Genomic DNA, 26,741 nt, shown 5'->3' with positions numbered 1-26,741 from the left:
GCTAACTCTCTGCACATTGTCTGGAGTGTGTGCAGTACGAGGCCTGCCGCTGCGAGGACAATCCTCAATATTGCCGTGCCCGCTTTCAACACGTAACCTGACTGCCACCGACTAACTGTACTGCGATCTACAGTAGCATGTCCATACACCTTTTTCAACCTCTTGTGGATGTTTCCCACTGTCTCCTTCTCACAGCACAGGAATTCTATGACAGCATGCTGCTTCTGACGAACGTCAAGTGTAGCAGCCATCTTGAAGACTCGCTGTGACGGCGCCACTCAACGGGAACAGGTTGAACTAAGTTTGAAAACACGCGGGAAGGATGTATCTACACACTGTAAGACTCTCACACATGCAGAATGTAAACTGTATGTTTACAAAAATAGTGTGCATTTTTTTGGAGTGACCCTCGTACATGACCGGGTGGAGGATATTTCGTACCGATATACCGCTGTCGCTGCCCCCTTTCCTGTTGCAGAAGGGAATGGTGCGACTAAGGAACGACTGAAACTTCCAGGCAGATTAAAAATCTGTGCCAAACCGAGACTCGAACTCGGGACCTATGGCCTTTCGTAGGCAAGCGCTCTACCGGGAGGTAGGAGACGAGATACTGGCAGAAGTAAAGCTGTGAGGACGGGGCGTGAGTCGTGCTTGGGTAGCTCAGACGGTAGGGCACTTACCCGCGAAAGGCAAAGGTTCCGAGTTCGAGTCTCGGTCTGGTACACAGTTTTAATCTGCCAGGAAGTTTCATATCAGCGCACACCCTGCTGCAGAGTGAACATCTCATTCTAGGGAACGACTGTTTGTAAACCTCCGTACGATGTGGAAATTCTCTAACTTTACATTCGTGGCTTGACGCGAGATACATACGTGAAGAAATAATATGTTGATGGGATTCTCCTGGAGGCTTACGCTGCCCGAATATGAACAATAAATCACACTACGCCTATGTAGTAGCGTCTATCACTGAAGTTTCATAGGAATTTCTGTGAAGCTGTCGCGTCGACTAAATGGGCCCGCGACGAAACACCGTGCTGTCCTTTGGATATCCTCTGCTTCCTCCAGCAATCCCCCCTGGTATTGGTCGCAGACTGAAAAGCAATAGTCAATTATTGGTCGAATGAGAGTCCTGTAAGTTGCCTCCCTCGTCGGTAGACACTATTCTTTTCCGCGATTAGTTTTATGTGATCGTTCCACTTCACACCGCTCTGTACGTATCTCTCAGACTGAGGGACGTCAATGTTTGCAATGATTGTGCTTTTACAGTGTGATCTAACACTGACGGGCATTCCCCATTGTTTGTACGCAATAAGTTACGTTCGTTTAGCTTAACAGACAATTCCCAGCCGAGCATCACACATCGATTCTCTGCAGGCCTTCTACATTTCTAATGACTTCTCTATTGAATGAGAGGAAGTGACTGACTGTACGAGTCGACGTAAGCGGCGTCATCTGTATCGCCTTGTTTTCCTAATCCTTAACGGAGATATACGAGTACCACGGTTGCGATACACATGTTCGCGAACCTTCCTGCAATACCCGTTCTCCAGATTTAGCAAACAGGGTTTCGCGATAACAACTGCACCTTTTTTCCAAAGATTCTCATTTAACTTCTCCGAGCATTTCTGCTACATTGTCTTAGGAGCTATAGTGAACAGTTAAGCTACAATCCTAGAGCACGTCCTACTTATTCAAACTATGTTTGCGTGTACTCTTTTAGTCGTATACTATCGAGATCAGATGTCTGTGTGCTTCTGCGTGTGCTTAACTTTTGCTAATGCAGTTCTTCCGCCAAATGGGTTTGCAGAATACTGGTTTTCCTCTTAGGAAGGGCGTCAAAAAATGCAAGATTGCTGCTTTTTAACGGTCGGTCGAGACTGACGTCATTGCTGATGGAAAACGAGTTCGAGTTGGGGAATATTGGGAAGGAAAACGAGCGGGTCTTTTCCAAGAGAAGCGTCCCATAACGCGCATAAGTTATGCGATCTAGGGAATGCAGACAAACTCTAAATCCGGACTGGTAGACATGGGCTTGTACCAACGGCTTCCCGAAAGCGAGGCTCTCTAAACACGCACCCCGGCCTGAAAACTTAGCGCCCGGAGACACCGCGCTAGTACCCTGCACCGTCGCCTCCAGCGCTGATGATTGCCTCGGTCTAAAGCTATGTATAGGGAAAGTACGGCCAACTCGCCAGTGGCTGCCATTTTGTGCCCATTGCGCCGCTGGTGGTGCATGTAACATCGTTAACGAAAGTTTAATTGCACTGTATGAGTGTGGTGATGATATTTATTCAAATAGTCTACAACTAGTTAGTTATTCGATAATTCGTAAGATATTTCTCGAACCTTTGCTTGGTTTTCGTCGTTGCAAGTTTCATGCAGCAAGTGACAACTTCTTAACGCGTCATCAGTACTTTACAATTCGTTAATCTTGAAGGGGCAGAGCCTGCGACTTTTAGACTTAGGCCGAGTCCTATGTGAGCGACAGAAGCGACCGACTGCGCGCGACACCTTCAGGCGAAAAAACACCACCGCAGGTATAGTTACGGAAGTGTCCTACGTGAGCGACTTCCGTGGCGCTGCCTGTTCTCGGTGTTTGAATTCAAACGTGTTTGAATCTTTTCGCTGCAGCACGCGCGACAGCGAAAGCGACAGCCACGTGTCTTCTCGGCAAAGCAGTGGAGCGGACACGACGGCAGCTATGGAATACTTATTATCCGATTTTAAGTAAACTATTCGGTGAAAAAAATGTGATTCTTCCGCATCTTATAGCTTAATATCTTTGCTCGATAAAGGTCTGAATTTACTTTCGCTATTCGTCATAGTTATTGTGCTGCACGAAACTGAGTACATGAACGCACGAAATTTTTAAGAATTTGCGGAGATAAAATCACATTGCGTAGACTTCCCGTATAGTTCATTTAAAGCCATACATTATTGAGTATGAAATGTAATCTATAAATCTAAATTGTATTTAAAGTTGAGACCGGAGTGATACCGCTTTTCATTCTTGAGATATTGGCTGTTATATCCGCGGACGGGTCGCTTTCCTGGGCTTCGGGAATCAGGTGGTCGTAAAAATCGTCGTATCCCATAAACGGTTCAAGATATTGAAACGACGTTTTTTGGAAATGATAGCACGTAGAACGGACTATTTTGTCGTACGATTAACACTCGATACGTTTTTGTGAACGCGTGAGCAGAGCAAAAACAAGACCCCCTATAAAGACCATGAGGTTTTGTTCGAATTTTCATAGCGAAACAAAGACATAGAAGCAAGCAAACGGGGTATCAAAGTGACCAGCGTGAGGTCTATTTTTGCATGAAAATATTTAACTGCTTGAAAGCAATCAGGTTAATTAAGGAAAAAATAATTAACGAGTTGAGGAAAAATGGGAATCTTTCACTAAATGCTGCCACCAAGCTGAGTAAATGTAGTGTCAAAAAGTTCATCTCTTCAAGGCCTAGCTATTTTGCACATAAAAACATACATTGGTGCGGTATTTAAATGTCAAAAAGGATTCCTTCGAATCAAGTACCAAAGCTAGGATTTTCGAGAACAGAAGACGTTAGGAAAGCAAACGAGGAGTCAGTAAGATGATGATTTCTGAATAAAACTCGAAAATAAAAAACAAAGAAATTGGTCAAATATTTTGTGTAAAAGAAATAAATAGACCACAGAAACGTTTCACGTGCCTTTGAATAATGCTCGAAGTCATAAACAGAAAATGAGGTGCATCAAACGTTTTCCTAATATTTTTTATATTATTATGATATTGCGATAAAATGATACGCGAAGGAATGGAAATTAAAAAAATTACATTTAAATCGATGAAATGAATAAAAATGATGTTCAAAATCATTTCGATGAAGATTTTTAAAAAAATTTACTGCACCGGACAAAATTCGAACTGACAAGATTCTGCTCGTGAAGCTATTTTCCTACGCATTACACTACGCATGTGTATGTTGAGTTCAAACAAAATTCCGAAATTTTTTTTTCGTCAATTATTCGCTTATTAGTGCCCCACCAGGGTGAGTGGCTGCAGTGTGTGATACCTGGGACGTTAACCAACATAACGGTATAGATGGTTCCAAAAACTCGACCCCGCCACTGCGAACCTCTCCCTGGGTGTTATATAAACGCGAATCAGCATCCTGTTCAGATGAATCACAACAGCGTTTTGAAATGATGCAGAAGAACCGTCACTTAGTTCTCGAACTCTGGAGCATAGGATGCAATCGACTAATGGGAAAGTACTTGGTTTTGCGTTCTACTGCCACGCTTTAGTTGGTCAGGAAACGAAATATGAGGATGTTAGCCTGCCGCGCTCAGAAAGCAGCAGCTAGGGAGAGTATTGTGGCCACGATATAGTGAGTTCCAAAGGCGTTGCAGGACGGGGAGAGAGAGCGGTGCGCCGCCGTGTGCTGTGCGCTGGTGTCCGCCTCGTTGTGATGTGCGGCGGCGGCGACGCCGGAACTGTGGACGTCCGCTGAGTCAGCACGCGGCCGGGGGACGACGAACCCGCCACCTGCCTATGTGGATCACCGGGGGCAGCCTGAGCGCCGGCTCTGCCGTGACACACTCTCGCTCCTCTTATATCCGACAATAACCTCCAGCTGCCGACAGTAAACTCCACTGTCTCGGTCGGGAGCGGCTGCCACGTATCGTATAGACGTCTGTGACGCTAGCGGCGCCCGTCGCAACGTAAACAACTCGGAGGCCACGCCTGCACAACTGAGCCGCCCGTGGATATTCCGTCAGTTGTTTCGTAAAGGTTTCCGCCTCACTAAAAGTGGACTGTTGTCAAAAAGTTACAGAACAACTTCACATTCTCGTCAGAAATGGCGGACGAAAGACGACAAGATGTCTACTGCAATTGTCATTCAACAATTAAACGAATGTATAGCAGACACAACATGTCCCAGGAGGCACGCTCAGTATTCAGTGATATGACAGAAACGATCACTCGAAGCACATAAGTGTAGTAAACGTGGGCTCTAAAGTGCGTACCGAAGTGCTATGAGCACTCCCGTTCTTTAATCCTGCGTAGTTATTTAATTGTATTAAGAAAGAGTCAGAGATTCCGCCGCTGGACTGGAAAACGTACACCGTGCAACGTCTCTAGGTTTTCCCTCGCAACTTACGCTGGTAATTCCAGGGGAGACAAAAGAGGATATTGCATCGAAGTCGATAGATAAAAGCCCACAAAGAAACACCACACTTCAAGTTTCCAAAGACACAAACGTGACTTATCAGTTTACATTGTTCTACATCTACATTTATACTCCGCAAGCCACCCAACGGTGTATGGCGGAGGGCACTTTACGTGCCACTGTCATTACCTCCCTTTTCTGTTCCAGTCGCGTATGGTTCGCGGGAAGAACGACTGTCTGAAAGCCTCCGTACGCGCTTGAATCTCTCTAATTTCACATTCGTGATCTCCTCGGGAGGTATAAGTAAGGGGAAGCAATATATTCGATACCTCATCCAGAAACACACCCTCTCGAAACCTAGCGAGCAAGCTACACCGCGATGCAGAGCGCCTCTCTTGCAGAGTCTGCCACTTGAGTTTGCTAAACATCTCCGTAGCGCTATCACGGTTACCAAATAACCCTGTGACGAAACGCGCCGCTCTTCTTTGGATCTTCTCTATCTCCTCCGTCAACCCGGCCTGGTACGGATCCCACACTGATGAGCATACTCAAGTATAGGTCGAACGAGTGTTTTGTAAGCCACCTCCTTTGTTGATAGACTACATTTTCCAAGAAATCTCCCAATGAATCTCAACCTGGAACCCGCCTTACCAACAATTAATTTTATATGATCATTCCACTTCAAATCGTTCCGCACGCATACTCCCAGATATTTTACAGAAGTAACTGCTACCAGTGTTTGTTCCGCTATCATATAATCATACAATAAAGGATACTTCTTTCTATGTATTCGCAATACATTACATTTGTCTATGTTAAGGGTCAGTTGCCACTCCCTGCACTAAGTGCCTATCCGCTGCATATCTCCCTGCATTTCGCTACAATTTTCTAATGCTGCACCTTCTCTGTATACTACAGTATCATCTGCGAAAAGCCACATCGAATTTCCGACACTATCTACTAGGTCATTTATATATATTGTGAAAAGGAATGGTCCCATAACACCCCCCTGTGGCACGCCAGAGTTTACCTTAACGTCTGTAGACGTCTCTCCATTGATAACAACATGCTGTGTTCTGTTTGCTAAAAACTCTTCAATCCAGCCACACAGCTGGTCTGATATTCCGTAGGCTCTTACTTTGTTTATCAGGCGACAGTGCGGAACTGTATCGAACGCCTTCCGGAAGTCAAGGAAAATAGCATCTACCTGGGAGCCTGTATCTAATATTTTCTGGGGCTCATCAACAAATAAAGCAAGTTGGGTCTCACACAATCGCTGTTTCCGGAATCCATGTTGATTCCTACAGAGTAGAGTCTAGGTTTCCAAAAACGACATGATACGCGAGCAAAAAACATGTTCTAATATTCTACAACAGATCGACGTCAGGGATATAGGTCTATAGTTTTGCGCATCGACGACCCTTCTTGAAGACTGGGACTACCTGTGTTCTTTTCCAATCATTTGCAACCTTACGTGTTGTTGTTGTGGTCTTCAGCCCGGAGACTGGTTTGAGGCAGCTCTCCATGCTACTCTATCCTGTGCAAGCTTCTTCATCTCCCAGTACTTACTGCAATCTACATCCTTCTGAATCTGCTTACAAGGGAACATCCCCATCGCACCCCCCTCAGATTTAGTTATAAGTTGGCACAATGGATAGGCCTTGAAAAACTGAACACAGATCAATCGAGAAAACAAGAAGAAGTTGTGTGGAACTATGAAAAAATAAGCAAAATATACAAACTGGGTCGTCCATGCGTAAGATAGGTAACATTAAGGGGAATGTTAGGCGAGGAGCGCCGTGGTCCCGTGGTTAGCGTGAAGAGCTGCGGAAAGAGAGGTCCTTGGTTCAAATCTGCCCTCCACTGAAAATTTTGCTTTCTTTATTTTCGCAAAGTTATGATCTTTCCGTTCGATCATTGACGTCTCTGTTCACTGTAATAAGTTTAGTGTCTGTGTTTTGCGACCGCACCGCAAAACCGTGTGATTAGTTGATGAAAGGACGTGCCTCTCCAATGGGAACCGAAAACATTTGATCGCAAGGTCATAGGTCAACCGATTCCTCCACAGGAAAACACGTCTGATATTTTGTATACGACACTGGTGACAGCATGTGCGTCACATGACAGGAATATGTTGTCGACTCACCTAACTAGTACACTTGGCGAATGGGTGAAAAGTTTCTTCTACCTTGCCCGATTTAGGTTTTCTTGTGGATGTAATAATCACTCCAAAAAAAGTGATGAAAACATAAGAGTTCTTCACATAAACTGAAAATAAAGAGTTAAAATTTTCGGTCGAGGGAAGATTTGAACCAAGGACCTCTCGTTCCGCAGCTGTTCACGCTAACCACGGGACCACGGTGCTCCTCGCCTCACATTGCCCTTAATATTGCCTATGTTACGCATGGACGACCCAGTTTGTATATTTTTCTTATTTTTTCGTAGTTCCACACAACTTCTTCCTGTTTTCTCGATCGATCTGTCTTCAGTTTTTCAAGGCCTATCCACTGTACCAACTTATAGCTAAATCTGAGGGGGGTGCGATGGGGATGTTCCCTTGTTAGTATATTCATCTCTTGGTCTCCCTCTATGATTTTTAACCCTCCACGCTGCCCTCCAGTGCTAAATTGGTGATCCCTTGATGCCTCAGAACAAGTCCTACCAACCGATCCCTTCTTCTAGTCAAGTTCTGCCACAAACTCCTCTTCTCCCCAATTCTAATCAATATCTCCTCATTAGTTATGTGATCTACCCATCTAACCTTCAGCATTCTTCTGTAGCACCACATTTCGAAAGCTTCTATTCTCTTCTTGTCTAAACTATTTATCGTCCACGTTTCACTTCCATATATGGCTACACTTCATACAAATACTTTCAGAAACGACTTCCTGACACTTACATCTATACTCGATGTTAACAAATTTCCCTTCTCCAGAAACGCTTTCCTTGCCTTTGCCAGTCTACATTTTATATCCTCTCTACTTCGACCATCATCAGTTATTTTGCTCCCCAAATAGCAAAACTCCTTAACTACTTCTTAAGTGTCTCATTTCCTAATCTAATTCCCTCAGCATCACCCGACTTAATTCGATTACATTTCATTATCCTCGTTCTGCTTTTGTTGATCTTCATCTTATATCCTCCTTTCAAGACACTGTCCATTCCGTTCAACTGAAGTCCTTTGCTGTCTCTGACAGAATTACAATGTCATCGGCGAATCTCAAAGTTTTTATTTCTTCTCCATGGATTTTAATACCTACTCTAAATGTTTCTTTTGTTTCCTTTACTGCTTGCTCAATACACAGATTGAATAACATCGGAGAGAGGCTACAACCATTAGACCTTAACAAGTCCACCTCTAGCGCTAAACACCACCTCCGACTAGCTAATGGCTCCACGGCTCCACGCTCCGATTCTGACATCTTCTTGCAGGGTGCACTAAACAGTAACACTCGCTTAGTAAACCGGGAAATACCTGCAGAATTCCACGCCCGCACGAGGCAACGCACTCTGGAATTCTTGTAAGTTTCCGTGTTCGAAAAGAAACTTTGCTGATCATGAAGGGTCTAAACTGCCGAAATGTCAAACCCTCTGAAACACCGCTTTCGCCCCAGAGGGCACACCATTTGCCAACCAATTTCTCCAAGCAGCTCCACGAAAATTGTCGTGTTATTTCGGCCAGTCACATTCGGGAGTAGAAATCGGGCATTTCCATCGATCAATTCTTGCCCCTGCTAGTAGAATTCATCCGCAAACTGCAGCTTTTGTCCAAGACTTTTCAAAAACTTACTCCCAACAAATGACGGAAAACGCCTGGCGCCATGGGAAGTGACCAGCAGAGCTAGTGGAACCTATAAGCCTCTTCTCAGGACTACGGAAACACTCACCGACCGTATCCCGAGTAGGCAGACTCCGCTAGCACCTGATCCCGGAAACCAACTTTCGGGTTACGTTACAAAGCTCGTCGATTGCTGAGTGTTTGTTTCCCAGGATTTTAGATTGACGGACACCTTAATAATAGAGAAATCGCTTCCAAGTCTTGTCCAAAATGAAATCTCCGACCCTATGCATGACGTTCTCCAGCGCCCCTAGTTCTAAAAGCTCCTCGCTCAGTCATCCTCTTCCGTACTTTCCCACCACCACACGAGGCGAATGCAGGGGCGGTTCCATGCCTCACTTCCTTCGCCATGCTTGACCTGATCCCAGATACTGAGCCGATTCAGACCGCCTGTTCTGGAACTCTGTCACATAAATGGTATACCAGTCTGGCATCGTAGTCTACACACATGCACCGTAAGCCACTGTACAGTACGTGGCAGAGGGTACTTCGTAACTATGTTGGCGAATATCCAATCTAATCCGTTCCCGCACTGGCCGCCTCGGTAGGCGCCCTTATCTCTCTCGTGGTGCTTTCCCATCACTAAGCGAGACACACAACTGTGCCAGCACACTCTTCCTCGAATATCGGTCCTCTAAATTTATCCAGTGGAGTTTCCCGACAAAAATGTCCTAGCGCTGTAGCACGGATTCTCGTTTAAATATTAATTTCGGAAATTAAGCGTCTTGCTTTTTAACGATATTTTATAAAAGGGATTTTTATATACTTGCTGCGGACACCCGCCGGGTTAGCCGAGAGCGCTAATGCGCTGCTTCCTGGACTCAGGTAGGCGCACTGGCCCCGGATCGAATCCGCCCGGCGGATTAACGTCGTCGGTCGGTGTGCCGGCCAGCCTGGATGTGGTTTTTAGGCGGTTTTCCACACCCCGCTAGGTGAATACCGCGCTGGTCCCAACGTTCCGTCTCAGTTACACGACTCGCAGACATCTGCACACGCTCGCATTATTCCAGGAATTACACTCGACGCTGACAGCAGTGGTACACTAATTCCGTCCCGGGGGGTACGGGGTGGCGGCAGGAAGGGCATCCGGCCACCCCTTTCCACTAACCTTGCCAACTCCGTTCCTAACAATGCCGACCCTGCTTCAGCGCGGGACATGGCAACAGTAAAAGAAAGAAAGAATATACTTGCTGCGGACACCAACGAGCTTATTACTTTCAGTTAAATTGTCTGAGCATCTCTCCACAGCGACCTGTTAGGACTCTAGTAACGTGTCTCTGAGCTTGTTAGATATTTGCTGCGCTGCCTTGACTGAACAAGGACAAACTGTTTGAGCGGAACTGTACAACTACTCGGACTTACTGCCAAGTCTGTCTTCTAGTCGCCTTCCCTATTAGTGGTTTTGCGTGTGTGTACCTCCATTCTGGGTATTACCGTTCAATATTTAAAAGGTATGACACGCTGCAGATGAGCGCTAATAATCTCGTTATGGGACCCTTTCGGGTTCTCCTCCTCTGTCACGTGCGCTGTAATGTATTTGTTGGCATTTGAAGAGATGGTTCAAATGGCTCTGAGCACTATGGGACTTAACATCTGAGGTCCTCAGTCCCCTAGAACTTAGAACTACTTAAACCTAACTAACCTAAAGACAACAACACATCCATGCCCCAGGCAGGATTCGAACCTGCGACCGTAGCGGTCGCGCGGTTCCAAACTGTAGCGCCTAGAACCGCTCGGCCACCCCGTCCGGCCCATTTGAAGAGAGCTGCCACTAATTATAGCAAGTAGAAATTTGTTCCAGGCGTTTCTACGTTTCCTTACGAGCGTCCAGTGACGATATTTCGTATAGACAAGAGCATCCCGTGCGTACAAAATAGTTCAAATGGCTCTAAGCACTATGGGACTTAATATATGAGGTCATCAGTCCCTTAGGCTTAAAACTACTTCAACCTAACTAACCTAAGGACACCACACAAATCCATGCCAGAGGCAGGATTCGAACCTGCGACCGTAGTAGCAGCGCGGTTCCGAAATGAAGCGCCGTGCGTACAGTTTTTGTGGTAAGTTCCTATGGAACCAAACAGCTGAGGCCGCCGGTCCCTAGGCTTACACACTACTTAATCTAACTCAAAAAACTTACGCTAAGGACAACACACAACAAACATGCCCGAGGGAGGACTCGAACCTCCGACGGGGGGAGCCGCGCGAACCGTTGCAAGGCTGCTACCCCGCGCGGCAGCGAACAGTCTGACGATGCCGCTGGCTCTACCTGCTAAATATTTGACGTATGTTGGGAACAGTAGAGATCCTGTTATGGTTTCTCGAGGCGCATGCGAGGTTATTTTCGTTTCTATTGGTTGCCAGGCAACATTGCGGATTTCGTGAGTGTTGTTGTTGTTGTTGTTTTTGTTGTTGTTGTTGCCGTCTTCAGTCCTGAAACAGGTTTGATGCAGCTCTCCATGCTACTCTATCCTGTGCAAGCTTCTTCATATGCCAGTACCTACTGCAACCTACGTCCTTATGACTCTGCTTAGTGTATTCATCTCTTGGTCTCCCTCTAAGATTTTTACCCTCCACGCTGCCCCCCAATACTAAATAGGTGATCCCTTGATGCCTCAGAACATGTCCTACCAACCGATCGCTTCTTCTAGTCAAGTTGTGCCACAAACTCCTCTTCTCCCCAATTCTATTCAGTACCTCCTCATTCGTTATGCGATCTACCCATCTAATCTTCAGCATTCTTCTGCAGCACCACATTTCGAAAGCTTCTATTCTCTTCTTGTCCAAACTATTTATCGTCCATGTTTCACTTCCATACATGGCTACACTCCATACAAATACGAGGTGCATTCAAGTTCTACGGCCTCCGATTTTTTTTCTAATTAACTACTCACCCGAAATCGATGAAACTGGCGTTACTTCTCGACGTAATCGCCCTGCAGACGTACACATTTTTCACAACGCTGACGCCATGATTCCATGACAGCGGCGAAGGCTTCTTTAGGAGTCTGTTTTGACAACTGGAAAATCGATGAGGCAATAGCAGCACGGCTGGTGAATGTGCGGCCACGGAGAGTGTCTTTCATTGTTGGAAAAAGCCAAAAGTCACTAGGAGGCAGGTCAGGTGAGTAGGGAGCATGAGGAATCACTTAAAAGTTGTTATCACGAAGAAACTGTTGCGTAACGTTAGCTCGATGTGCGGGTGCGTTTTTGTTGCAGTGCAGGAAGGAATTTGTTCTTCAAAACATTCTCGTAGGATGCACCTGTTACCGTAGTGCCCTTTAGAACGCAATGGGTAAGGATTACGCTCTCGCTGTCCCAGAACATGGACACCATCATTTTTTCAGCACTGGCAGTTACCCGAAATTTTTTTGGTGGCGGTGAATCTGTGTGCTTCCATTGAGCTAACTGGCGCTTTGTTTCTGGATTGAAAAATGGCATCCACGTCTCATCCATTGTCACAACCGACGAAAAGAAAGTCCCATTCATGCTGTCGTTGTGCGTCAACATTGCTTGGCAACATGCCACACGGGCAGCCATGTGGTCGTCCGTCAGCATTCGTGGCACCCACCTGGATGACACTTTTCGCATTTTCAGGTCGTCATGCAGGATTGTGTGCACAGAACCCACAGAAATGCCAACTCTGGAGGCGATCAGTTCAATAGTCATTCGGCGATCCCCCAAAACAATTCTCTCCACTTTCTCGATCGTGTCGTCAGACCGGCTTGTGCGAGCCCGAGGTTGTTTCGGTTTGTTGTCACACGATGTTCTGCCTTCATTAAACTGTCACACCCACGAACGCACTTTCGACACATCCATCACCACGTGTCTCCTTCAGCTGTCGATGAATTTCAATTGGTTTCACACCAAGCAAATTCAGAAAACGAATGATTGCACGCTGTTCAAGTAAAGAAAACGTCACCATTTTAAGTATTTAAAACAGTTCTCATTCTCAACACTGGCGGTAAAATTCCATCTGCCGTACGGTGCTGCCACACTGGGACGTATTGACAATGAACACGGCCTCATTTTAAAACAATGCGCTTGTTTCTATCTCTTTCCAGTCCGGAGAAAAAAAATCGGAGACCTTAGAACTTGAATGCACCTCATACTTTCAGAAACTACTTCCTGACACTTAAATCTATACACGATGTTAAAAAATTTCTCTTCTTCAGAAACGCTTTCCTTGCCATTGCCAGTCTACATTTTATATCCTCTCTACTTCGACCATCATCAGTTATTTTGCTCCCCAAATAGCAGAACTCCTTTACTACTTTAAGTGTCTCATTTCCTAAACTAATTCCCTCAGCATCACCCGACTTAATTCGACTACATTCCACTACCCTCGTTTTGCTTTTGTTTATGTTCATCTTATATCCTCCTTTCAAGACACTGTCCATTCCGTTCAACTGCTCTTCCAAGTCCTTTGCTGTCTCTGACAGATTTACAATGCCATCGGCGAATCTCAAAGTTTTTATTTCTTCTCCATGGATTTTAATACCTACACCGAATTTTTCTTTTGTTTCCTTTACTGCTTGCTCAATATACAGACTGAATAACATCGGGGAGAGGCTACAACCCTGCCTTACCCCCTTCCCAACCACTGCTTCCCTTTCATGCCCCTCGACTCTTGTAACTGCCATCTGGTTTCTGTACAAATTGTAAATAGCCTTTCGCTCCCTGTCTTTTACCCCTCCCACCTTCAAAATTTGAAAGAGAGTATTCCAGTCAACATTGTCAAAAGTTTTCTCTAATTCTACAAATGCTAGAAACTTTGGTTTGCCTTTCCTTAATCTTTCTTCTAAGATAAGTCGTAAGGTCAGTATCGCCTTACGTGTTCCAACATTTCTACGGAATCCAAACTGATCTTCCCCGAGGTCGGCCTCTACCAGTTTTTCCATTCGTCTGTAAAGAATTCGCGTTAGTATTTTGTAGCTGTGATTTAATAAACTGTTAGTTCGGTAATTTTCACATCTGTCAACACCTGCTTCCTTTGGAATTGGAATTATTATATTCTTCTTGAAGTCTGAGGGTATTTCGCCTGTCTCATACATCTTGCTCACCAGATGGCAGAGGTTTTTCAGGACTGGCTGTCCCAAGGCCGTCAGTAGTTCTAATGGAATGTTGTCTACTCCCGGGCCTTGTTTCGTCAGTGTTATCTTGCTCGAAACACCAAAAGGCCGCCTATCACAACCCACCTGTTCGTGTACTGTACTGACAGGGAGAAAACAAGCCGAGCCCTGCTCCGGGATTTCCAGTTTTTCACCCAGCACTGGAAGGCCGCCCACAGCAGAATGCAAGAAGGAAGGTGACGCAGACATCACTTGCGCGGAGTGGCAGCGCAACGGAGCACGGCGTTGTACAAGTCTCCTGTCGTCATTAACGGAGAGGGAAAAGAAAATATCAGTCAGTTTAGGAGTAGATTCCCGCTACTCCTGAATATGAGTGGAGTGTTTTCAGAAGTGCGCCATCTCGTCCGCTAACGACCCCCTGCTGGCGTCGGTCTCTCGGTGACCGGTCTGCTGCCCTGGAAGCCCTGGAAGCGCAGACTACGGTGTGGGACACTGTCCTAGCTTCCGTCCCTGCTCTACCCGCTGGCCTGGGCTAAAACACAAACAAGTCACTGCGATGACGTGTGAGTTAATTAACATTCAAAAATAACTAGGAAATATCGTCATAATTCTCAATCGCAGAGAAAAGACTTTCAGACCAGGATACAAATGTACGTACGGCTTTCCGGAACGACCGGCGGTATATCACGCGAGGAAGCCGCTAAATATAAGTGTGGGATCTGTTCCAAGAGCTGCCGACCGCCGGTTTTACGATTTATCCGCATATTAAAAAAGAAATAACTCTTGTCCTTTTCTCGTTCTTTTTCGTGGGGTCGAGGAATTTTCAGCGAGCTTGTCGCAAAGTACGACGTTTCGAGACAGTAAATAATCCTCAGCGACAAACAAAAATGTTTCTCCACACAGCGAAGCGAGGACAGTTCGCACGATTATGCGGCGTTCACAGGCAGACTGACGACAGGGATGAGAACTGTTCAAAACCATTCGAGAAGGCTGGGTGTGTCGTGGAGGCGCCGTCAGAAGCCGAGGCAGCGCCAGGCGCTCCTCAGAACATCGCAGGGGCGCCGCTGCTGTTCACCACATACACTACTGGCCATTAAAATTGCTGCACCACGAAGAGGACGTGCTACAGACGCAAAATTTAACCGACAGGAAGAAGATGCTGTGGTATGCAAATGATTAGCTTTCCAGAGCATTCACACAAGGTTGGTGCCGGTGGCGACACCTACAACGTGCTCGCATTAGGAAAGTTTCCAACCCCTTTCTCATACACAAATAGCAGCTGACCGGCGTTGCCTGGTGAAACGTCGTTGTGATGCGTCGTCTAAGGAGAAGAAATGCGTACCATCACGTTTCAGACTTTGATAAAGGTCGGATTGTAGCCTATCGCGATTGCGGTTTATCGTATCGCGACATTGCTGCTCGCGTTGGTCATGACCAATGACTGTTAGCAGAATATGGAATCAGTGGGTTCAGGAGGGTAATACGGAACGCCGTGCTCGATCCCAACGGTCTCGGATCACTAGCAGTCGAGATGACAGGCCTCTTATCCGCATGTCTGTAACGGATCGTGCAGCCACGTCTCGATCCCTGAGTCAACAAATCGGGACGTTTGCAAGACAACAACCATCTGCACGAACAGTTCGACGACGTTTGCAGCAGCATGGACTATCAGCCCGGAGAACATGACTGCGGTAACCCTTGACGCTGCATCACAGACAGGAGCGCCTGCGATGGTGTACTCAACTATAAACCTGGGTGCACGAATGGCAAAACGTCATTTTTTCGGATGAATCCAGGTTCTTTTTACAGCATCATGATGGTCGCATCCGTGTTTGGCGACATCGCGATGAACGCGCATTGGAAGCATGTATTCGTCATGGCCGTACTGGCGTATCACCCGGCGTGATAGTATGGGGTGCCATTGGCTACACGTCTTGGTCACCTCGTGTTCGCATTGACGGCACTTTGAACAGTGGACGTTACATTTCAGATGTGTTACGGCCCGTGGCTTTACTCTTCATTCGATCCCTGCGAAACCCTACATTTCAGCAGGATAATGCACGACCGCATGTTGCAGATCCTGTACGGGCCTTTCTGGATACAGAAAATGTTAGACTGCTGCCCTGGCCAGCACATTCTCCAGATCTCTCACTAATTGAAAACGTCTGGTCAATGGTGGCCGAGCAACTGGCTCGACACAACACGCCAGTCACTACACTTGATGAGATGTGGTATCGTGTTGAAGCTGTATGGGCAGCTGTACCTGTACACGCCACCCAAGCTCTGTTTGACTCAATGCCCAGGCGTATCAAGGCCGTTATTACGGCCAGAGGTGGTTGTTCTGGGTACTGATTCCTCAGGATCTACGCACCCAAATTGCGTGAAAATGTAATCACATGTCAGTTCTAATATAATATATTTGTCCAATGAATACCCGTTTATCATCAGCATTTCTTCTTGGTGTAGCAACTTTAATGGCCAGTAGTGTATGTTGTATACGCACACGGTGTGGCGGATAACGCCTGTAACTCTGTGTGGCCGTTCCGAGGCGACACGGAATTCCGTATACAGGGAGGTGGCTTCCTCCGAAATTTCTAGCGAATTGCAGAGACTCTTTGAACATAATCAGCGCCTGGTACGAAGGCTGGCAGCTGACTAAACATAAAAAACATAAAAAATGAAACATAATAGGAATGAAGATACTAATCGAAGATAGTGCTGCCAAAGCAGAGTTACTAAACATAGCCTTCCGAAATGCCTTCACAAAAGAAGACGAAGTAAATATTCCAGAATTCGAATCGAGAATAGCTGCGAACATGAGTAACGTAGAAGTAAATACCCTCGGAGTAGTGAAGCAACTTAAATCTCTTAACAAAAGCAAGTCTTCTGGTCCAGACCGTATACCAATTAGGTATGCTGATGCATCAGCTCCATACTCATATACAACCGTTCGCTAGACGAAAGATCCGTACCCAAAGACTGGAAAGTGCACAGGTCACAACAATATTCAAGAAAGGTAGTAGGAGTAATCCACTTAATTACAGGCCCATATCATTAACGTCGATATGCAGCAGGATTCTGTAACATACATTGTGTTCGAAGATTATGAATTACCTCGAAGAAAACGGTCTATTGACATACAGTCTACATGCATTTAGGAAACATCGTACTTGTGAATCACAACTAGCTCTTTATTCGCATGAAGTGTTGAGTGCTATGGACAAGGGATTTCAAATTCCGTATTTCTGGATTTCCAGAAAGCTTTTGACACTGTGCCACACAAGCGCCTTATAATAAAGTTGCGTGCGTATGGAATATCGTCTCAGTTATGTGACTGGATTTGCGATTTTCTGTCAGAGAGGCCTCAGTTCGTAGTAATTGACGGAAAGCCATCGAGTAAAGCAGAAGTCATTTCTGGCGTTCCCCAAGGCAGTGTTATAGGACCTTTGCTATTATTTACCTATATAAACTATTTGGGAGATAATCTGGAAAGGCGTCTTAGGTTGTTTGCAGATGACGCTGTCGTTTATCGACTAATAAAGTCTTCAGAAGATCAAAACAAACTGCAAAACGATGTAGAAAAATATATCTGAATGGTGAAAAAATCGGCAGTTGAGCCTAAATAACGAAAAGTGTGAGGTCATCCACATGAGTGGCAAAAGTAATCCGTTCGGTTACACGATAAATCAGTCAAATCTAAAGACCGTAAAATCAACTAAATACCCAGGAATTTCAGTTACGAACAACATAAATTGGAAGGAACACACAGAAAATGTTGTGAGGAAGGCTAACCACAGACTGCATTTTATTGGCAGGACACTTAGAAAATGTAACAGATCTACTAAGGAGACTGCCTACACTACGCTTGTCCGTCCTCTTTTAGAATACTGCTGCGCTGTGTGGGATCCTTACCAGATAGGATAGCACTGACGGAGTACATCGAAAAAGTTCAAAGAAGGTCAGCACATTTTGTATTATCGCGAAATATGGGAGAGAGTGTCACTGTAATGACACAGGATTTGGACTGCACATCATCAAAAGAAAGGCGTTTTTCGTTGCGAAGGAATCTTCTCACGAAATTCCAATCACCAACTTTCTCCTCCGAATGCGAAAATATTTTGTTGGCACCGACCTACATTGGGAGACACGATCACCACGATAAAATACGTGAAATCAGAGTTCGTACGGAAAGATAGAGGTGTTTGTTCTTTCCGCGCGCTATACGAGATTGGAATAATAGAGAATTGTGAAGGTGGTTCGATTAACCCTGGGCCACTCACTTAAATGTGATTTGCAGAGTGTCCATGTAGATGAAGAAATGAAGTGCAATGTGCATAGATAGGTGCAAAGATCCGATATTGTCTGACTGCACGATAGACGGCGAAGTCATTAGCAGCTATGAGTTTCATCCCAGAGCGATTTAAGGTGAAAAAAAAAATCACATAAATTTCGCCCAGGGGAAGGCAAGATACCAGGGCCATGTTTATTGGAAGAATCCCGAGAAAGCGTAACTTAGGCCGAAACTGGTCGCTTACAAAACCCTTGTTCCACCGGCTATTGAACACTGTCCGTTCGTCTGGGATCCTTACCAACTCGGATTAACAGGAGAAAGAGATCCGTCACAAGCTTTTTTTACCCGAAAGTGAAAGTCTCACAGAAAAGCACATCGGACGACAGGTATTCGACCCCGTGCCTCCTGAATGCGAGTGCCGAGTCATAAGCACTGCGCTACCACTATTAATGTACCTAACCGCGCGCTCCTATTCCACTAACACCGTACGATAACTGGCTGCCTCTATGTAAACACATTAACAAAACTACAATGGACATCAATAAGTAACGCAACCATCAATTTTCTCGGCCAATTTCGGTTGAAAAAATGCAGAATTTGTTTTGGGACACAGTGGAGTATCCTCCCCTTTCAGCCCCTATAGTTTCATGAAGTGGTGTTGTCATACGTAGCCTTCAAAATGGCGTCCATTCGAAGCAGAGAGCTGTCATTGAGTTTCTTTTGGCGGAAAACAAGAGCATCGCAGATAACCATAAGCATTTGCAGAATGATTACGGAGACATGGCAGTGAACAAAAGTACGTTGAGTCGTCGGGCGGGGCGTCTGCCATGGACGCAAGAAGTTCACGCAAACCTGTCCGATCTCCCACTTGCCGTCCGGCCGCCCACGGCTGTCATCTCATGCAATGTTGGAACGTGCGGACACCCTCATTAGAAAGAAAAAGTTTAAAGCCGCAACGTCATGGCGACGGTCTTCCGGGAGAGGGCGTTATTCTGTTCGATGTTCTCCATCGTGGTGCAACGATCAACTCTAAATTGTATCGTGGTACCCTCAAGAAACTGAAGAAATGATTAAAGCATGATCGTCGTCACAAAAATACAAACGAACTTCTTCTCCTCCGTGGTAACATAAGGACTCACATTAGTTAGAGCACCCGAGAGAAGCTAACAAACTCGCATTCGGTAGGACGACGGTTCAATCCCGCGTCCGGCCATCCTTATTTAGGTTTTCCGTGATTTCCCTAAATCGCTCCAGGCAAATGCCGAGATGGTTCCTTTGAAAGGGCACGGCCGACTTCCTTCCCCATCCTTTCCTAACTTGATGAGACCGATGACCTCGCTGTTTGGTCTCTTCTCCCAAGTTCTGGCGCTGCAGTCCGGAACCGCGGGACTGCTACGGTCGCAGGTTCGAATCCTGCCTCGGGCATGGGTGTGTGTGATGTCCTTAGGTTAGTTAGGTTTAAGTAGTTCTAAGTTCTAGGGGACTTATGACCTAAGATGTTGAGTCCAATAGTGCTCAGAGCCATTTGAACCATTTTTTTCTCTTCTCCCAAACAACCCAACCAAGAAGCTCACAAAGCTTGATCGCACTGTTCTTCGTCATCCACTCTACAGCGTGGCTCTCATACCTTCCGACATCAATATGTTTGGCACAATGAAGGATACGCTTCTCAGGAAGCAGTACGTCGACGATGAAGAGGTTTGTGATGCAGTGAGAAGTTGGCTCCGACGTCGACCACTAGAGTGGTATCATACGGGCGTACATGCCCGCCCAATAAGGCAGCCTACGCTCGTGGCATTGAAGGAGATTATGTTGAAAAATAGGATTTTGTAACCAAAAGAATGGGAAATAATACGATGTATTGGAATCTTGAATAAAACCAACCTGCTTTGAGAAAACAATGAGTTGCCTTTCTTATTGAACGCCTCTCGTACCATAAGTACACAACGTCTGTCAATCGTCAGAGACCCCAATTGATTCCTGGTTTTTTAACAGAGTTACAGAGATAAGTTTTCATTTTTCTTATTAGTCCTTCAGTTGCCATACCTTCGTTTATCGATTCTCATTTTTGTTTTGAACTTGGGAGTTGAATAGTTGCGTTTGAGTTTAAATAACTGAATTTTTCAACTATGATCGTAATTTGTTGGCCAATTCCACTGTATCTTTTAACTGTGCCATACCTATTTAGAAATGCTGAGTATGGTAACACAGTGGACGATTTCCTAACCGACAAGTACCAGATCCGACAGTGTTTATTCGTGTTTGTAACAAATTGCGTGAGACTGATGCAGTGCCCAGAGACCCACATATCATCCGAGCGTGTAGACGAACAGTGTGTGGCTCAAGTAGGAGACGTGGTCCATCAACAAACATCCGCAGAATTTCTACACGAATCGGAGTTCTACAAACAAGAATATGGCGGAAATCTATAGTTACTATTTAGAGCTTATTCAACACCTTTGCGAAGGATATGAAGGTAGACGACTGGAATTTCGTCGTTGGCCAATTGCAATTTGCCCTGTAATCCCATGTGGCGTCTATTGATGAACTCGATGTCACTCATGATGGTATTAATAACAAACACATCGATGGCGCGACAAAACTCCATATGGCTTTGTGGAGACACATTTTCGAACTCTTCTCCGTAAATGTGTAGTGAGGCACGACAGACAAGTACTTCACTGGGGACTGTTTTCAGGACCCAGTTATCCACACTTTTTTGAAGACGAGCTTCCAGCACTGTCAACGGAAGTCCCTAGGAGAGTAGGTATGTTCTTTCATTACGACGGATCTCTTGCACATTCTAGGCCTAAACCTAACATTCCTCGGAAGACGGATCGGCAGACACGGTCACGTCTGTTGATCACCAAGGTCTGCCATCCTCACCCCTTTAGATTTTTGCCCGTGGAGATTGTTGACAGGCGAAGCCTACAAATAAAAAGTGAACTGCAGGAATGAACTGATCGTTCGGTTTATAAATAGTGCTGTCTCCGTAAAAGAGCTCTAAGTCGATATCAGAGGGGCTCCACGTGTTGTTGCAAAGAGAATTTCAAAGTGCGTTGATGTAGGAGGTTGCATTAATGAAAGTCAACTTTGAACTTAATTATTTGCCTTTGCTTAATATATTATGTATGCGTTTTGGTTACAAACAGCTGTATCTCTGTAATCAAATAAATTTGGATCCATGTTATTCGGAATATTTTATTCGAATTAGTCAATAATAGCACGTCCTATAGCATTTACTATTCCTCCTGGAACACCGAGAGTCACGAAGCATTGTGTCCGTCTCCGAGGCGTGTTTCAGTGCGGTGCGGCGCCTAATGCGTGAAAAAGAGGCAATCCGGTGTCTATGGTGGCCACGCGTGTCCTTGGCTGTCACAGAGAAGAGGGTTCGCGCCTGCGCTTGTTGCCTTTTCCTCTTCCTATGCGAATCCCACGCGCACGAAAACAAACCCCTGAAAAAATCCATCTCGACCTGCATAAAGATAAGTAAATTGTTAAGTGATCTGGAGCCACCACACAAACCAAACTGCACTCGAGTGCACCTGACTTCTTCACTTCTCAGTCAACTTCGAACAACCAAATACTGATTTCCCCCTTGCGAACGAACTTACTGATTATGGTACCACTAGCTGGAAAAGGCAATGGACAGTGTAGATACGATTCTGTCGAATTCGCCCACTCCTTAACAGTTAAAGATCGTTAGCAAGCACACTTGCTTTCGACTGTTGTTTCTTTAACATAAATTTTCGCACATTAAAACTTGCCTCTCGTGCAACAAAATATACACTTTCAGTTACAACTTACAAGATTGCTCGAATTATCCGTTAATTTTCATATCAATTATTTTTCGCTTATATCACGCAATTCAAGTTTTCACTTTTAGTTTTCTTTCCGAAAATTATGCTTACAGTGGCTAACACTTACTGAAAATCATAACTGCCTTACTGTTGTTGTGGGATAGCTTCCATCTGTTACTCTCGCCAATCCTGACATGAAAGTACTCCTCCAAAAGGATTGTATGATACTTTTACAAAACAGCCTTTTGCAACGACTGAATTATCTCAGTCGAAGCAGGAGACGAAAATATCTCGAGTCAGCCAACTTGCTTCTCATAAAAAGATATTTCAGTTAAGAGATTACTATTTAATTAACACAACAATATACAGATTACTTTCCAAATGCATTGCACTTTAATATCTGGTTAAGGATTCGTACTCCTCAAATCAAATGCTCCCCTTTAATTCCCACACAATAATATTCCATTCCATCTTTATTTTGAAAATTTTATCGTTCATTTTGTTTTTTATGCTTGTATTACTTCTATCCTCCTCTCAATCAAAACAATATAATAAACAAGATTTGTACGCGAAAAGAAACGCCAGTGTGTGAGGGACTTCCGGTCATAAAGTATTATGATACTCCGATTCGGAAAGAAAATTCGTCTCAGCTTCAATTAACGTTATGTAAAATTAAATTAAGACGCATCTCGTGATTATGAAGTACGGCTCTGCTGACGCTGTAACAATGACGTCACGAGCCCCATTATCAAAAGAAGTCGAAATGGGAGGGGGCACTTTGGCAGTCAGTGTTCGGGGGAGCTCGACGCACAAGCGTCACCATTACAGGAGGCTTCCAAGTATACGAGGTACTAGAACATATCTTGTCGACCACGTAAATACTCTTAACACCGAAACTGAAAATGCGGCTCTAGCTTCCGGGTTCCTTCTTCCGCGATCGATATTCATTGCAATGTAGACTCTCTGCCATTTCCGAAGCGTTTCCATTTGTAAGTACCGTAAGTGAGTTGGTCAGTATCGAGATGTGTCATGACACAAAATACTTTTTGTATTACAAAGAACTGATTACTATCCACTCAGTATTTGTTACAAACTCTGCACTCCTGACTGCCACAGTTGAACGCCTATGCAGGTTCCCACTTGCTTATAATCATTTCGGCTAATCGACGTGGAGTGATCGTTTGTGCTGCGGAGGAGAAGAGGCTCAGCATGCCGTGAGCCACCTGGCATATTTAATTGAGAGAAACAGGCATCGAGCTGACGAAAACACAATAGGTGATTTCGCGAGGCAATTCGTGTAGGACACGCGCCTCCGTGGCCGATGTCGCCAAGGCACGCTGGTGCCGTGGCGTTCGACCTGCGGGTAAACCGGTTCGAATCCTGGTGGTAGGAAAACACTGTCACTGCCAGTATCTGCCCAGCAAGGGAAGGAGAGGTGGTGGCGTAAAGTTACTGATCACTAGACTTTGTGCCAGCTTCCTGGTTTAAATCCAAACCTCTCCGCAGTGTCTCGTGAAGAGAGGACACGGGACACTGATGATGGTGTTCCCTCCGTAGGATTGGGACGTTAAGGGGACCTCGACGTGAAATGACTGAAATTTTCGAAAAAATTTTTTTTCACCATCTTAAAGTCAATTTTATACCGTTCCAAAAAATGTATTTTTTATCTACTTTTCAGTTGTTAATTTGGTCTTAAACGCTCTTTGAACAAATGTCTGCAAACCAGCCTCGCTCATGCGACAGGCAAGGAATATCGCCATCAACATTTCTTGCGTGCCACAGTCATGGAAACGATAAAGCCAAGATACAGGGACGTTGCAGACACAACGAAATTACTTAGCAAATGTCTACACGGCCGTTCACAAAACCCTAATGAAAGTTTCAACAGCTGCGTGTGGCAACGAGTACTAAACACAGTGTTTTTGGATGGACAGTAGTCAAAATGGGTTTGAAGGATGCTGTCATCTGTTTCAATAATGGTGTAATCAGCAGGACAAAAATAATGGACAAATTAGGCATCCATCCAGGAAATAATATGATAGCTGCTCTGATTTCCATATATCGTCAGCGACTAGTTGAAGCTAAAAGGGCTGTGGAAGCCACCACTAACGAGTCCAGAGTAAGGAAAAGGCTCCTGAAGAAGTCTACATAGGATAAAGAAGCAGCTGAACAGCAATATTATGCTGCTGGAATGTTCTGAAAGAGGCATACGATGAGTCAAAAACACTGTGAACATTCTTTTCTCATTTTCTCGAAAGTACATTTTCAGAACATTTGGTACATATAACTTCACAATGATTTTATCCATTTTCACCAAATTTCTCTCAAGTGAAGAACTGGATAGTATCTTTGTATTATGCCTAATACATCGCAGAAATGATCTATGTTTGTGATTCTGTATATAATTTTAGAGGTATTTTTTAGACAAAATAGTAATGTGTTATAATAAGGGTTTTTCTATTTCCTCACTAAACGAGAGGCATAATGTGTTCCTATGAATGCCGACAGCAGCCTGCCACAATTTGAATGCTATTAGACTGATGATGGACCAGAAAATGGTACCAGAATAGGAACGTGTATTATAAAAACATCTATTAGGCAGAATACTGTAATTCTTAAACTATAACAGATATTTCAATAAATTTCCTCTTACGGCTTGAGTTAACGTCATTCATTGTTGGTAAAAAAACCACAACTTCCTCCGCATTGTAGATCATGAGTAATGTGCACTGAGGGCGAGGTATAAAAATGTAGTCCTTTCACGTCCAGGTCCCCTTAAGCTTGGTGGCCCCCTTGGGGCTCTTCGCAAGGAGCAGGCTCTGTGCCGGCACAGGGTGTCATCATCTCCCTTCTATCCTCATCACCACACACACACACACACACACACACACACACACACACACACACAAATTACATACATGTAGTACTACAAATATTGTAATGGAGCACGTTCTAAACAAATTAAAAAAATCGTGTAGGACAACAGACGAGAGGAAAACCCATATCTGACTGGACTAACAGAATCGATGCAGATCTTAATTGTTTAACATGCAGACTCTATCAGCTGAAATCGGATTCAGGCATTCCCTTTTCGTGATTCGAAAGTTGAGTTCCACGTAAATGTAGCAATCGTGTGCTACGTATGTCACGTCAGTGTATTCGTTTGTCGTAACTTTACTGTGCCAGCCATGTTAAATGTTTAACCAATGCATGTGTGTTATTTCCTTTATTTCCAGCGCAAAGTAAACAAAAGTTGCGTAAATATTTTTTGTTATTTATTGTTAAACATCGAAACACCACCAGAACATCAAAATTAGCCATGGATCTGCGCCTCTAAGAGAAACAAGTGCCAGGATGTATGCGCTGAGGGGGAGGGGGGGGGGGGCGGGTTTCAGTGGAGAAAAGGAAATGATGAAATAGTTTTCTCAACTTTTTTTCCAGTTCTCGGGCACAGTAGCGTTCGCAGCTCTCCTTTTGTTTGTCATTTATCAGCTCACTACTCTTCTACCTACAAAATCTACTGCTTCACAGTTTACAGTGACAACACATGCGGCTGGAAATGACACCTTAAAAATACTATTTAAAAAGATGACCCTGTACGACTCGGTGCTGTGTAGTTCTAGAAAACCCTGAGCAGAAGATTCGAGTAATAGCTGAACAAAATATGAGTGAATGGGATTGCAAAATGAAGTCGCACGTCAGCGTTGGGAACCGACAAGCGAACTTTAATTTTGGTGGAAAATGGTTGGCGCACAGTCTATAGTGCTTTTTGTGAACTTGGTTGGGCCTTAGAAGGTGAACTAACAAAACACTGTTCACGATCCTACTTGTCACTGACAACATCTTGGAGCCTTCATAATTCCATTCACTGTAGAGCAGTCGCCGATCTGATGAGGATCAGTAGGAGAACGAATATAACTAGGGCCTCGCACGAGAGTGGCGACCATGACAGGACACTGCTTTGCAACAGTCTGCAAAGAAGCAGTCTGATCTGTACGAAAGTGTTACCGTAGGGTATTTCGAAAATTTCTTTGCCGGTTCGTAATCCAGTGAAATGGTGTTGCACAAGGGTGAACTGTAAAGCGTAAATTTTAATTATTTCAGACCGAGTAATATTATTTTTATTTGTGCAATGAAGCTAAAGCTGTGCGTCCCGTCACTATGTACATGCACAGAATAACATTAAGTAACTGGCACTTGCGAAGCTCCCGTACATAGAGCCACGGTCTTGTGGAGGGAGAGGGAGAGGGGGGGAGAGAAGGGGGGGGAGAGGGAGAGAGAGAGAGAGAGAGAGAGAGAGAGAGAGCGAGCGAGAGAGAGACAGAGAGTACTCACACTCCTTATTCTTGTCCATGGATTTGTGTAGCGGCGAGTCGTCGACTTCGCACTTGGGCGGCGAGGTGGGCCGGCCGGCGGCGGCGCTGGCGGCGCCGGAGCCGGGGCCGGGCGGGGGCGGCGCGTCGGCCGAGCCACAGCCGGGGCCCTCCGCCTCCGCCATGCTGGGGGCGGCGTCGCCCTGGCCGCTAGCCGACTGCTGCTGCTGCTGCTGCAGCTGCAGCTGGTAGTCCTAGAGCACAGATACA

General features: G+C 45.1%; 2 protein-coding genes across 4 annotated transcripts in view; both read right to left on the bottom strand.

Annotated features, from left to right (window-relative positions):
- Nucleotides 1-26,591, bottom strand: part of LOC126175151 (myocardin-related transcription factor A-like) — a 113,930-nt gene extending 87,339 nt beyond the window's left edge. For all 3 annotated transcript variants that reach the window (XM_049921716.1, XM_049921717.1, XM_049921718.1), the window contains exon 1: nt 26,494-26,591. In XM_049921716.1, coding sequence (XP_049777673.1) covers nt 26,494-26,512 — 19 coding nt within the window. In that variant the 5' untranslated portion in view covers nt 26,513-26,591. The remainder of the gene's footprint in view (nt 1-26,493) is intronic.
- The window catches only part of LOC126176337 (uncharacterized), a gene marked incomplete at both ends in the record, with an annotated part of 533,659 nt that continues 533,484 nt past the window's right edge, over nt 26,567-26,741 (bottom strand). Inside the window, 2 exons of the mRNA XM_049923489.1 lie at nt 26,567-26,579; nt 26,613-26,725. Coding sequence (XP_049779446.1) covers nt 26,567-26,579; nt 26,613-26,725 — 126 coding nt within the window. The remainder of the gene's footprint in view (nt 26,580-26,612; nt 26,726-26,741) is intronic.

The sequence above is a fragment of the Schistocerca cancellata genome, chromosome 3 (genome assembly GCF_023864275.1).
Source record: "Schistocerca cancellata isolate TAMUIC-IGC-003103 chromosome 3, iqSchCanc2.1, whole genome shotgun sequence".
Taxonomy (NCBI): Eukaryota; Metazoa; Arthropoda; class Insecta; order Orthoptera; family Acrididae; genus Schistocerca; species Schistocerca cancellata.
This window is presented reverse-complemented; position numbering and strand designations above follow the sequence as displayed.